This window comes from Ceratotherium simum, chromosome X (genome assembly GCF_057802395.1).
Source record: "Ceratotherium simum simum isolate JZ-2026a chromosome X, ASM5780239v1, whole genome shotgun sequence".
Taxonomy (NCBI): Eukaryota; Metazoa; Chordata; class Mammalia; order Perissodactyla; family Rhinocerotidae; genus Ceratotherium; species Ceratotherium simum.
Genome location: NC_141940.1, coordinates 83,942,946 through 83,955,800, shown reverse-complemented (window position 1 = coordinate 83,955,800; position 12,855 = coordinate 83,942,946). Strand labels below are relative to the sequence as shown.

Sequence of the window (12,855 nt, the reverse complement as noted above, 5' to 3'; positions counted from 1 at the left end):
GTATTAGTGGAGATGGTGAGAAGTGGTCAGATTCTGGACATATTTTTAAGACAACACCAATAGGTTTCTTGATGAATTGGACATGAAGTATGAGACAAAAAGAGGAGTCAAGGAGTTTCGGCCTGAGCAAGCAGATGTTGCCATTAACTGGAATGGAGAATGGCATTAAATATAGTTTCTGATGGGTCATTCTGGAGTTTTACTAGTACTTGTGGATGGGACCTAAGGGCCCTTCTCTGACTTTCAGCTGCCTAGTTATGAAGTGGGGCAGTGGTGTAAGACTGCTGTTTTGGATGAGTTAGAGGCATGAAGCACATTTCTGGGAATCCCCACCCTCTCTGCCCCCCGTTCTAGTCAGAAACCTGAAGACTTACACAGATGAGAAATAGAGAAGACTGAGCATACGGCATCAGGCAGAGGGGAGAGGCCCCAGGGATAGGAGATTGGCTGTAGCCACTTCAGTCCAGAAACTGTACGGGAGTGGGTGGCGCCAAGGAGGGCGCTGCAGGAACTCTCTTGACTATCTGGCAGCCTAGGGAACCACTTTTTACCAGAAACAGAGTAAAGAAAAGAGACAGGGTGGGGTATGGCATTCCCCGGCCTGCCCAGAAGGAGTTTGGGTGGAGCTTACTGTGCAAGCTTCAGGGTAGAGGGGGAGGGGAGGCTGCCACTACCAACTAACCTCAGCTTCCCAAACTCAGCAGAAAAGTTGGAGGCATTGTTGGAAAGGCCAGGAGCCCCGTCATTCTGTCTGCCCGCCAAAGAAGGACAAAACCCCAAGTTATGCGGTGCAGCTTTAAAGGGGCTGGTAATGGACAGAATGTTTAGCAGTGGATGGGGTGGAGCCGCAGGGTGGGGTCTGGGACAGGCAGCTGGGAGAAACCACAAGGAAGAAAAAAGAAAACCATTGCCCCGAATATCGCTAATGCCAGGTGGGGGAAGCTAGCCAGAAAGGGAGGGAAAGGAGGGTTTTAGAGCTCACCTCCACTCCCACTCCCAGTCAACTTTCTAAAACCTTTATGTCTCCTTTTGAGGTAATTAAAATCGAGTAGACACTGGCCCTAGTCGGTGCCCACTGTCCCTAACTCTCCATTTAACTAGGTTTGTAGTAGGAGGAAGTGAGGACCCCTGGTCCACCAGCTCAACCCCGGCCCCGGCCCCGTCCCCGCCCCGTTGGCCCTGGTCCAGGGCTGAGAGGAGAGGATGCCTTCGGAGGCGCAGAATACGAAAGTAAGTCCCTTTCATTTCTCCTACCCACCCCCTCCCCTTCCTTTTGCCACCCTCCCTTGGGTCCCTGCTGGGCAGCAAAGGAACCACCTTACAGAAGGAGACTTTCAAGGAGGATCATGGAGGGTGGATTAGGGTGGGGTGGGATAATGAGGGGAGGGGAGGGGAGGAGGGTTGGTGCTTTAGAGCCTAAAGGAGCTACCACCCGGGGATTAGGCGTGCTTAGAACTTGATGTTGTGTGGTTAGAGCCTTGATTTCCCCTCCTGTCTTTAGAACCAAGACTTACCCCCTGTAGGCGTCCTTTCTTTTTGTCACACTCCAGCATTCCTATCAGGTTGCTTAAAGCCTCTAACTGTGAGCTAGGAGGGCTCCATCTTGCTTGGCTTCTTAAAGGGGCGGTGCACTAGTTCAACTGAGGGAAATCTGTACTGGAAATTCAATTTCGAGAAGGATGGCAGTGACTCGGCTTACTAAGAGACTACGTGTGTTGGGGAAATTTGTGTGGAGAGGACAGTTTTTTTCTCCCTCATACCAGCCTCTATACTTGATGCTAACATCCAGTTGATTCTCAGAAGGTGTACCCTGGGCAATGTTGCCAAATTGCACAGTGGTTAACTGCAGAGTTAATTGGCTCTGCAGTTTTAGCTGAAGGGGAAAATTTGTTTCCTGAGAGGTGCCATGGCAGTGCAGATGACTTGAAAACATTCATTCTACAAATATTTATTGAATCCCAGATTCATTGCCTGTAGCTGGTCCTACTGCTGAGTGGTGTCTGTAATATGTCAAGACCATGTCGAGAGGCGTCACTGACTCCTTTCTTAAGAGACTGGTGGGCAAGGTTTCTTCCTAGAATATGGAGATGAATGTTGAATTTGATTCTGACATTTACCAAGCATCTGTCATATTAGAGGTACAATGGTTCCCGTTTATTGTCTTTTTTTTAGTACCAGGCATCCATATGCCTAAGCCCAAGTGACTGAGAGCTTCAGCTCGAAGAGATAGGAACTCGAGTCAAAATAGCATACAAAGAGAGAGGGGCAGGATGCTTCAAAGGGAAAGGTAAGGCCACCTTGGCTGGTCTGTCATTCCCATGCCCATGTCCAGTTAGGAAGATTGTGTTGGGGAAGAGGGCTTCACCAGCTCTCTTCTCTGGTAAAAAAGAAAAAAACAAAAACACAACTACAAAAAAAAACTGGTGTGGTGGAGACTTGTTAGAAGGCCTCATACAGACCAGTGACATCTCTTCCATGTTTGTCTCTCTCATGTTTCTGCCTAGGGAGGGTGGAAAGACTAGGTGGAGCCTAATGATATCTCACAAGTCAAAGAGATGGAAACATGTTGTTTCAGGTTTTAGGGCTAGTATTTCACTTTGAAAGTTACTCTTGGTCAGTGTAATGCCACAGCTCCCAGCGCTCTGCAGTTTACCAGTTCAGCTGTCTCTGGTATTAAATTCAAGGCACAGAGCCCCTCCCCTCTTTAATGTGCTGGGTTTCATTGCATCCTCAGTGCCAACTCCCATCAAGAGCATGAGTCAGTTTTAGGTTCTGAGGCAACATTTAACTAAAGCATCTTTCTCCATCCCCTCTCTCCTCAATTGGTTTTCCAAACCTCAAAATGACCTTATTTTGAATGGCCATATCATTCAGTCCACTGGATTCAGTTAAAGAATAAAGCCTCACTTAGGATTCTTTCTCTGGCCTATGGGCTCCTAAAAACAAAGGAAACATGAATTCAACTGGAACTCTTCTGGTTACTTTCATCAGTAGGAGTACAGTCTTGTCCCAGAGCCAACAGCTACTTGTACATGTCATATCCACTGAACTCTGCTATCCACCCCCTTACATGGAAGGTGGGGAAGGAACTATGTGCTGTTATTATTTCTTCAAATAGATTCTCTGTCCCTTTGTCTTGCTCTTCTCCTTCTGGGACACCTATAACACGGATGCTAGTGCACATGATGTTGTCCCAGAGGTCCCTTAGACTGTCCTCACTCTTTTTAATACTTTTTTATTTGCTCAGCTTGGGTGATTTCTTCTAGTCTTTCATCCAGCTTGCAGATCCATTCTTCTGTATCCTCTACTCTGCTTTTGAGTCCCTCTAGTGAATTTTTCATTTCCAGTATTGTATTCTTCATTTCTGATAAGTTCTTTATTATATCTTCCATTTCTTTGTTGACATTCTTACTGAGTTCATCCATTCTTCTCTCAAGATCGGTGAGCATCCTTAACACTCTTTGTTTGAATTCTCTGTCAGGTAGGTTGCTCATTTCTGTTTTGCTTAGTTCCTTTTCTGGGGTTTTGTCCTGTTCCCTGACTTGGAACATATTCCTTTGCCTCCTCATTTTGCCTCTTGCCCTGTGCTTGTGTCTATGTATTAGGTAGGTCAGCTATGTCTCCTGCTCTCGGAGAGGTGACCTTATATAAACTATGCCTTAGGAGGCCTGGCAGTGTGCTTCCCTCTCCTCTCCAGTTGCAAATGTTTCAGGAGTGACCCCTGTGTGGGCTATGTGTGTCCGTCTGTTGTGGCAGGGTTGTTCTTCCTGTAAGTGCCCAGGGAGGTTGAGCTATGCCGCTGGCCAGCTGTTGTAATGTTCAGCTGCGTGTAGTTGTTGTGGACCCTTCGGTCTCTTAATCGGATGTGGGGTGTCCCAGCACAGTTGGCTGCAAGGTCTAATAGCACAATCCTGTTGCCATATTTCTATTAAATGAGCAGGCCCCCAGCGTGGCAGGTTGTTAGGCTCAGGGGCTTACAATTCCTATAAGCCTCTAGCCCTTAGGTCTCTTGTCAGCTCTCTGAGGATTGCAGCTGGGGGGGGCTGGCCTCAGGCAGGGGAGCACTCAATTGTTTCAGGCTTTGGAAGGTGGGGCCGACCTCCTATGTGGCTCTTTGAGAAGCACAAGTCTTCTGCAGCTGACAAGCCCCACCACCTACAGGTCCACACACACAGTCAACACAGTCCTGCCCCGTGTGCGAGCCCCGACCTCCTGAAGTGGACCCAGTCTCTCCACGGCGAGAGCCCCACACTCTCCACCTGCTCCTTGCACACACCCTGCCCTACAGAGGTGGACCCAGTCACCAGGCTGTGGCGAATCCAGGCAGCTCCCTTAGCAGGCCCACAAGTTGCCTGAGGGCTTGTTGTTGGGTGGGGCCAGTACCTAAAGTGGGCTGCTTGCCCTGGCTGAGCTGGTTTAAATCAGTGTTCTAGTGGGTGGGGCAGACCCTGGGCTAGCTGGCCCCAGGGAGAACTCCAATGGCCTCTGTGTTAGCACGCCCACGCCAGGTCACAACAATGGCTGCCACTAATGTCCCAGTCCCTGGAGAAGTCTCACCTCTCACCGAGATGCCCTCAGAGCCTATCAGGTGAGTCTCTTTTCCCCAAAGGGCTGTGTACCTTTCTTTCTGGTGATTTTAGGTTGCTTTCTGAAATGGGTGAGTTTGTGTGTGGGCCCTTTAAGAGCCGGTTTTAGTTTCTTTGTGGACCAGATTTTCTCTGGGTACTCCCCAATGTTTTAGTAGCCAGCAAAGCCAGATATTATGCCACTCATCTCGATTGTGCTGGGTCCAAAGAATGCCTACAGTGGGGGCGCTCCCAGGCTCAGGCCCCACTCCTCCAGGGAGGGCTGTGTACCTTTGGGCTGCTCCCGGGCAGCCGTGAAGCACTGCAGCTTGTGAAAGTGGCGTTTTTTTTTCTCCAGAAGGGAATTTCTGTCTCTTCCACCTTAATTAGGATTGTCGTTTGTGCAGGAGGTCCTCATATCCAGTTTTCAGTTCTCTCTCAGGGGTAATTTTTCCAAGAGTAGTTGTAAATTGGCTGTGTCCGTGGGAGTAGGTGAGTTCAGAGTCTGCCTATGCCACCATCTTGACTTCCTCCTTCCTATGTGCTGCTTCCATGGCCGGCCTCCTGTATTTGGTATGCATGGAACATGTGAGAGACTGCTGTGTTTCCATTTTAACATTTGATTGTCCCTTTGTGTTCATGTTGGTTTGTTTTTCTTTGCGAAAGTTTCTAGTTGCAGGATATGGGAACTAGGCAGTTCTTAGCTGTCATAAAATACCATTGCTGAAATATGGTTATTCCTTTTTTAGGACAATGAAAGGTTTGTGAACCCACTAACAAGTACTATAGGCAAGCAATAGAAATCCTTCTCCAAGGGCTTAAAGTGGCTTCCCTGGAGTAATTTAAATTGTTTGGTGTCATGTATTCTGCTTCCTGGGATTATAGAGAATTTTGTCTATGCAGAGGCAAAAGGGTTTCATGAGGAATAATTGCAGAAAGAACATTGCCGTCTCTCTCTGTGTTTTACTAGCAGTAGTTTTGACCCCTTGTTTCCCTTTTGGAATGCCTGGATCTGGTGAGCTAGGCTCTTCTTGCCTAGATTAAACAGCTTGCCCTTACATGTCCTATGGTCTGAGCTCCTTCCTAGTTGTTGCTCAGCCTTCAAGGGTAGGGAGCTATGATAGACAATAGTATCAACACAAAAGTACATTGTGTTATGATATTCATTAATTCAACAAATAATGAGAATCCACTCTGCGCCATCACTGCACAAGACTCTAGGGATATATAGCAATAAACAAAACAAAGTCCCTGCCCTCTTGGAGATTATATTCTAATGAAGGTGTGTTGGTAGAGGGGAAAGACAATAAATAATAAGGTATTTTTTGGGTGGGGATAAGGTAGGAGAAAGGATATAAGGTACTTGTGATTGGGGAGAGCTATTTGATATAGAGCAGTCAAGGAAAGCTTCTCTGATATGGTGATATTTAAGAATATATCTGAATGAACTGAGAGAGCCAGCCTTGTGAATGCCTGAGGGAAGAGTGTTCTAGACAGAGGAAATAGAATGTGAAAAGGCTTGATGTATTCGAGGAATAGCAAGAAGGCCAGTATCACTGGAGTGGAGAGGATGAGAGTAGTAGGACATGAGGTCAGAGAGACAGAGAGGGCCAGATCACATAGGGCCTTGTAAAGACTTTGGCTTTTATTCTGAGTGAGATAGGAAGCCATTTTTAAAGAAAATAATCAACAATTATTTTATGTAAATTTCTACTTTAGTAAGGATGAATCTTCAATTGTTCATCTTAACGCAATCAAGATGGTTTATGTTTTTATGCTTTGGGTAAGAAAAACTTAGCAAGCTTATTGCTGAATTCATGTCAACTAATACAACTTAATTTCATACTAACCATTGTTTTACAACATAATTATCTGAAAAAGGTTTCAACACTGTTGAAACTACTTAAATACAAAAGTCCTTTCAGTGTACTTTAATAAAAAAAAAATCACAAAATATTTATTAGCCCTAGAAGAATGCTTAACCTTTTTAAGAAAACATCACAAGATTTTATAGCACTGTTTTACTCTATCATGAAATTGTGAAAATTATTCACTTGGAAACATTTTTTAACTTTCAGTCTTGTTGGCACACATGATTTCTTCTAAGCTATTCACTATCCTTCTCCCCAAGTCCTTCCCAGTGGGAAGTGTGTTTCATGTATCGTTTCATTTAATCCTCACAATAACCTTGTGAGGTAGGCACTGTTATCATCTCCATTTTACAGATGAGGAAACTGAGGCACAGCAAAGTAAAGTACGTTACCCAAGGTCACACAGCTAGCAAGTAGAAGAGGACCCATTCTCTCATGCCTTCTGAGAAGTTGTTCTATCAGTTTCCTTCTCTCTAATCTTCTTCAACTTCTTTTTCTTCTTTGGTTCTCCTACCTATCCAACCATCACCACCTAATATTGCTAACATTTATTGAAGACCTACTCTGTGCCAGGCACTCTATTGAACACTTTACATGTGTTAATTCATATAATGCTCACAACAATCCTATGAAGTAAGTACTATTATTTCACCCATTTTTCACTTAGGGAAATTGGGGCACAGAAAAGTCAAGCAACTTGCCCAAGTTTACACAGCTAATAAGTGGCAGAGCTGAGATTTGAACCCAGTCTATGAAGTCTACACCTTGACTATTATGCTATACTGCATAATCTTCAGCTTGCAAACACATTCTTTCCCTGGCCTAAATCAAATCTGTTTTTTCAACAACACTTACTCAAATTATCACCCCATTTTTTCTGCAGTTTCCATTTAAATAATTACTGAAACTGCTCTTGCCAAAGTGGCCTAAAGATCTCCTAAATGTCATGTCCAGAGCTCTCTCTTCAGGTTTTCAATGTACTTGATTCTCTACCACATTTAAGGCTGTCGTACATTCCTTCCTTCTTTAAAACCTTTCCTTCCTTGTCTTCCATGACACTTCTCTATCTCGGATTTCCACCTACCTCTCTGACTGCTCTTTTCATTCTCTTCTCTTGCCAATAATCCTTATTTCGGTTATGTGGTCCACTTAAGAGTTTCAGCTGCCATTTATATGCTAAGGAAAGCCTGTATGACAAATCTACATCTCTAAGCTGAATGTTTTTCCTGAGCCTAGACTCACCCATTCATCTGTTAACTGGACATTTTAACTTGACATCTCACACTTAATATGTCTAAAACTGAATTCATCAAACCCTCCACTCCCATTTCTATCCCTGACCAACAGTCACATAGTCAACCAAATAGTAAAGCCTAGAGTCATCTATGACTCTTCCTTCTCCTTACCTTCCAGATTCTGCTTCTTGAATCTTTGTATCCTCTCCATCCCTACTTGTAGTGTCTTTGCTTAATTTTTCATCATGTCTGACCTGGCCTGTGAAAATAGCTGCTTTACTGTTGTTTTATCTGCCTCCAATCTCTATGGCCTTTGTTAAAGGGTTGAATTATGTTCCTCAAAATGTGTTGGAGTCCTAATTCTTGGTACTACAGAATGTGACCGTATTTGGAGATAAGGTATTTGCAAAGATAATCAGGTTAAAATGACGTCATTAGGACAGGCCCTAATCCAATATGACTGGTATACTCAAAAAAAAAGGAGAAATTTGAACACAAAGACAGACTCACATAGAGGAAAGATGATATGAAGAGGCATAGGGAGAAGACAGCCATCTGCAAGCCAAGGAGAGAAGCCTAGAATAGACTTTTCCCTCACAACCTTCAGAAGTAACCAACACTACTGACCCCTTGATTTCAGACTTCTAGCCTCCTGAACTGTAAGGCAATAAATTTTTGTTGTTTAAGCCACCCAGTTTTTAGTACTTTGTTGTAGCAGTCCTAGCAAACTAATACAGACTCCAATCTAGTCTACATATTAGGATATTTCTAAAATATGTGTTCCTACCTTGCCAGTCTCATGTTCAGAATCCTTCAAAGACTCCCCATCACTTACAGGATTAAATCTCTGCCTTTTAGTAAGACATTTCACAGTCTGTCCTCAATCTACCTTTCATGTTTATTGCCTGTGACTTTTCCTCCTCACAGGAAGCACATTAAACTAACTGCTACTACTTGAACATGCCATGGTCTTTCACAAACACCATGCCTTTGTTCACGCTATCAGGAGTTCCAGAAATGTCCTTCTCCCTCTTACAACATATACTATCCCACCGCTACCTTTCCTTCTACTCCATTCTTCTCTTTTTGGTAAGCTCCTATGCATATCATGATACCCAATTCAATTGTTATTTTCTCTGTGAAGCCTAGCTTCACTTGAAGTATAGGTAGGATTTGGATAGCCAGAATGGAGGGGAAAAGGTATTCTAAGTAGGAAGAACCATATAATCATATAAGGTAATGATCATCAACATAATCTGAGTTAGAGGGGGACAGAGTAGGGTTAGGGAGGGGGTAATGTTAGAGAACTCTTTGCACTTTTGCTGGTCAGTGATGGCATGGTAGTAGAGCAGAAAATATTCAGAGGGGTTCAGAATGCTTTTCTGCTGAAGCAGAATATGATCTGCACTTTTGGCTTAATTAAACCTGGCTATATATATTAACTATTAACACATATAAGGCAGATGGTTTTGAAATGGGGAAGCAACATTCATTCATTCATTCATATCATTTGCTCATTCAACATACATGCACTCTATGTGGCTAGCTCTGTCCTAGAGGCTGGGAATACAAAATATAAAACTTCAACCTTGCTGTGGAGCTCAGCTGGGAGACAGACAAAGCTTTAGCTAACATCTAGTATTTGTTGATCACTTACTATATGCCAGGGACCATGCTAAGCCCTTTGCATGATTCTCATTTAAATTCATGATAAAGTTATACCCACTTTGTAGATAAGTGCCTTGAGGGCTTAAGGGAGGTTGAATAAACTCAAGGAAGGAGGAATTGGGAAATTGACAAGTAAGCAGATCATTAACGTGAGCAGGAAGGATGTGGGTGACATTGGGGGTGACGGAGTCAGAGAAGACTTGCTGGAGAAAGTGATGTTTGAGTCTTGAAGGATAAATAGGAGTTTTCAAGGTAGACAAGTAGAGAAAGGAAGGGCATTGTAGATGGAAGGAACATCATGTGTAAATTAATGGAAGTTCCAAAGAGATGTTGTGTTTAGGAAATAGTGAGTGTTTCATTATGGCTGGAGCATAAGGAGGTTCTGGGCCAGTGGCAGGAAAAAAGACTGGAGAAGTAGACAGAATCCAGGACACAACCATAAATAAAGGAGTCTCTGTTTTATATAGGCACAGTATTAGGAGCACTTTCCATAAAAGCCATTCTTTACTATTAAAAACCTTAAGGATTGCATAAAGATCTGCTCCCAGTGCTAAAAAGGAAACTAGAGCCATCTTTGCCACTGAGCATCAGTCAACAGAGACCAGAAAAATTACTGGGGCCAGAAGGTAGACACAAACCTGAGCATTCATTGAGCCCCAAGAGTCATTGCAGATCAGGGAAAAGGGATGAGATCTGTACTTTCTGGGAGGTCAGATTAGTAGAAATGGCTACTAGTCAGGTAGTCAAGCAACAATTAATAATTAATAATAATAACAACACCAATAATAAAAGTGACAGGTACTACTCTAAGCACTGAATTTATTATTTCCATTTGATAAATGGAGAAACTACAGCACTCCAAATCTCTGACCATACCTATAAAGAAACTGGAAAAACTCTGCTAATAATTGGCAGAACTTGAATTTGAACCCAAATAGTTTGGATCCACAATCCACATTTTTAAGTGTTATGGTGTGTTTAGCTAGCTAGTCAGCAAGACCAGAAAGGAAATAGATCAAGTTAGGTCACTAACTCTGGGCTCTGTGGGCAGTATAATGCAGTGCACAAATGAGTGCATATGAAAAATAAAGTAATAGATAAAAGATCTAAGAAGAAACGAAGCAGCAGGTAAGACAGAAAGCTTACTGACTGAGGTCGTGTTACTGAGCCCGCTGTCCAATGCACATATAAGACAATACTATGGCACTGAGTTTTGAGACAAGAAAAGGCTTTATCACAAGGTCGAGTGGCAAGGAGATAGGAGGCAAGGCTCTTAAGTCTATGTCTTCAATCCAGGGTTCGGGGCGAAATTTAAGGAGTTAGGGGCAAAAGCTGATTAACTAGTCTCAAATCAGTCTATATATGGTAGTCAAGTTGCTGGAAGCCAGACTTTCCTTATTGAAGGACTTCTCACTTTGTAAAGGGCTCAGGTGGCAACATTTCTGAAGATTCTTTGTTCTGGGGTCATCCTGGGGCTATGGGTTCCTGCTGTCTCTGTTATTGAGCAAGATTTGATTAATCAACAACCTATTTTAAGGAAGCAAAACTAGTTTAAGCTGGTCAATGTTTTATGTGCTGTTTCAGTCACGTTTCAAGGGCCTACAAACTACATTCAGACCACAGACATACTTTATCTTGAACCATGCTTTTCTAAAATTTGATTTCATCACCAGTGTATAAAAGGTGGAAGATTTCATGTAAAATATAGATTTGCAGCTTTCTTGAAAAACTTGAAACATATGGCATCACTAGGCCTATACTGTTGCATGGTGGCAGTCACCAGGATCTGAGAAGCAACTGCCCCTTTAGACATTTTATTTATTCATTTCTATCCTTTGGTTGCAAAGGGTGGAAACCAGCTGGAGCCAGTTTAAGCACAAGAGGAATGTGACTGGATCTTGAGAATGAACTGGGTTTAAAATGGGAAGTTGTTGGGAACCCAAACTGGTTTTCTATCTGTGTCTCATATCTGCTTCCTTCTGCATATCTACTTATTTCTTCTCTTTTAGCAGATTAGAGCTCACAGTGGGCAAGAGCTAGCTCCTTCATCTCCTGAGTTCATATGTTACAGTTCAGTCACATGGAAAGGTACTGGTGCTCTCTTAGTTACAATTCCCAAGTCAAAGGGAACCGGGCACTGATGGACCTGGCTTGAGTCAGTTGCCTGGTCCTAGATAAACCATCTCTGACCAGGAGGCTAGGGTCATCTAATATAAGCTATGGGCACACCTTTGTAAATCAGAGAGGAGTTATAAGGGGATCATTATTTGTGGAGCAGATACTTCCAAATGTGTCCCCTGTACCAAGAATTATTTTGGTCTTACTCACTTTGTGGTAGCTTCTTGTGTTCTCTTGGAGGTCTCTCAACCTACTGCAGGCCTGGCCTGTCTGATCTGCTTTCCAGGTTAAGTCCTGTTATTTTGGGAGTGTGCAGGGTTCAATGCACCCCCAGTGGCCTTGTCCTTTCCTGTGATAAATCTGTTCCTATTACTGTACAAAGCAATTTGAGGCCAAAATTGCCAGAACACCCTTCCTTAGCTTTCTTTTAGCACTTTGAATCCCACATGGCTTCCTTCCTCCAGTAGCTTAAAACTACCTTATGAATCATTATAATGACCTAAAGGCCAGTGAACGGGACCTGATGAGTGCGTTCTTAAAAAGAATTAACATGGGCTGGCCCGGTGGCACAAGCGGTTGGGTGCGCGCACTCCGCTGTGGTGGCTGAGGTTCGCCGGTTCGGATCCCAGGCGTGCTCCCATGCACCGCTTGTCAAGCCATGCTGTGGCAGCGTCCCATATAAAGTGGGGGAAGATGGGCATGGATGTTAGCCCAGGGCCAGTCTTCCTCGGCAAAAAAAGAGGAGGATTGGCAGACATTAGCTCAGGACCGATCTTCCTCACAAAAAACAAAAAGAGAGAGAGAGTTAACAGCTCTGGATGAAAAAGGGGGAAGTCTGAAGGAGAGCAGCAGATGGTGATGTTCCCAGGACTGGAGAATTAGCAGGGGTTTCACTCATAAGTGTAATGCCTGGGATTTAGAATTAGACAGGATGACAGGGATTTACTGTGTTTCCTCTTTTTGGATCCCCTGAACTCAAAGGAGCTTTCTAAGTTTTGTGGTTCCCAGCTGAGGCTTTGGACACTTATTGTTTCAATGATTTTTTTCAGTGCCTTCTAAGTTCCCTTTCTGATAGTCCTTACGGAAGTAGCAGTTGATATGGAAGGATTCCACTCTCAGCCCAGAGCTTTGGGGTGCAAGGATTGCTAGCCCTAAAGGGTGTTCAGAGGGAAGCTTCCCCTACTCCCCAAAGTACCAAAGTAAGCTACCCTGGCTGAAACTGTCCTTTCTCAAGATCCTGGCAGGAATTCCTTCCCAAAGAATCCCATCTCTCTGTCCAAGTCCTGCTGCCTCTTCTGAGATTTGCTTTGCCTCTTATAAATAGAATAGAATTATCCTGACTTTCTCAAGCTAAGAGTTGCTTATTGCCAGGGTAAGAGTCTACACTCTTCAAAGTGA

The 12,855-nt window shown here is 43.8% G+C and overlaps 1 protein-coding gene across 8 annotated transcripts in view; it reads left to right on the top strand.

Moving 5' to 3' along the window:
- The first annotated feature begins 665 nt into the window (after nucleotides 1-665).
- LOC147911914 (uncharacterized) overlaps nucleotides 666-12,855 on the top strand; it is an 81,242-nt gene continuing 69,052 nt past the window's right edge. For 2 of the 8 annotated variants that reach the window (XM_087426974.1, XM_087426971.1), the window contains exons 1-2: nucleotides 668-932; nucleotides 1,102-1,230. In XM_087426974.1, coding sequence (XP_087283100.1) covers nucleotides 835-932; nucleotides 1,102-1,230 — 227 coding nt within the window. In that variant the 5' untranslated portion in view covers nucleotides 668-834. Of the gene's footprint in view, nucleotides 1,231-2,172; nucleotides 2,288-4,086; nucleotides 4,589-12,855 lie in introns of those variants that run through there. The other 6 variants (XR_015550498.1, XR_015550496.1, XR_015550497.1 and 3 more) reach the window with 5 other exon arrangements.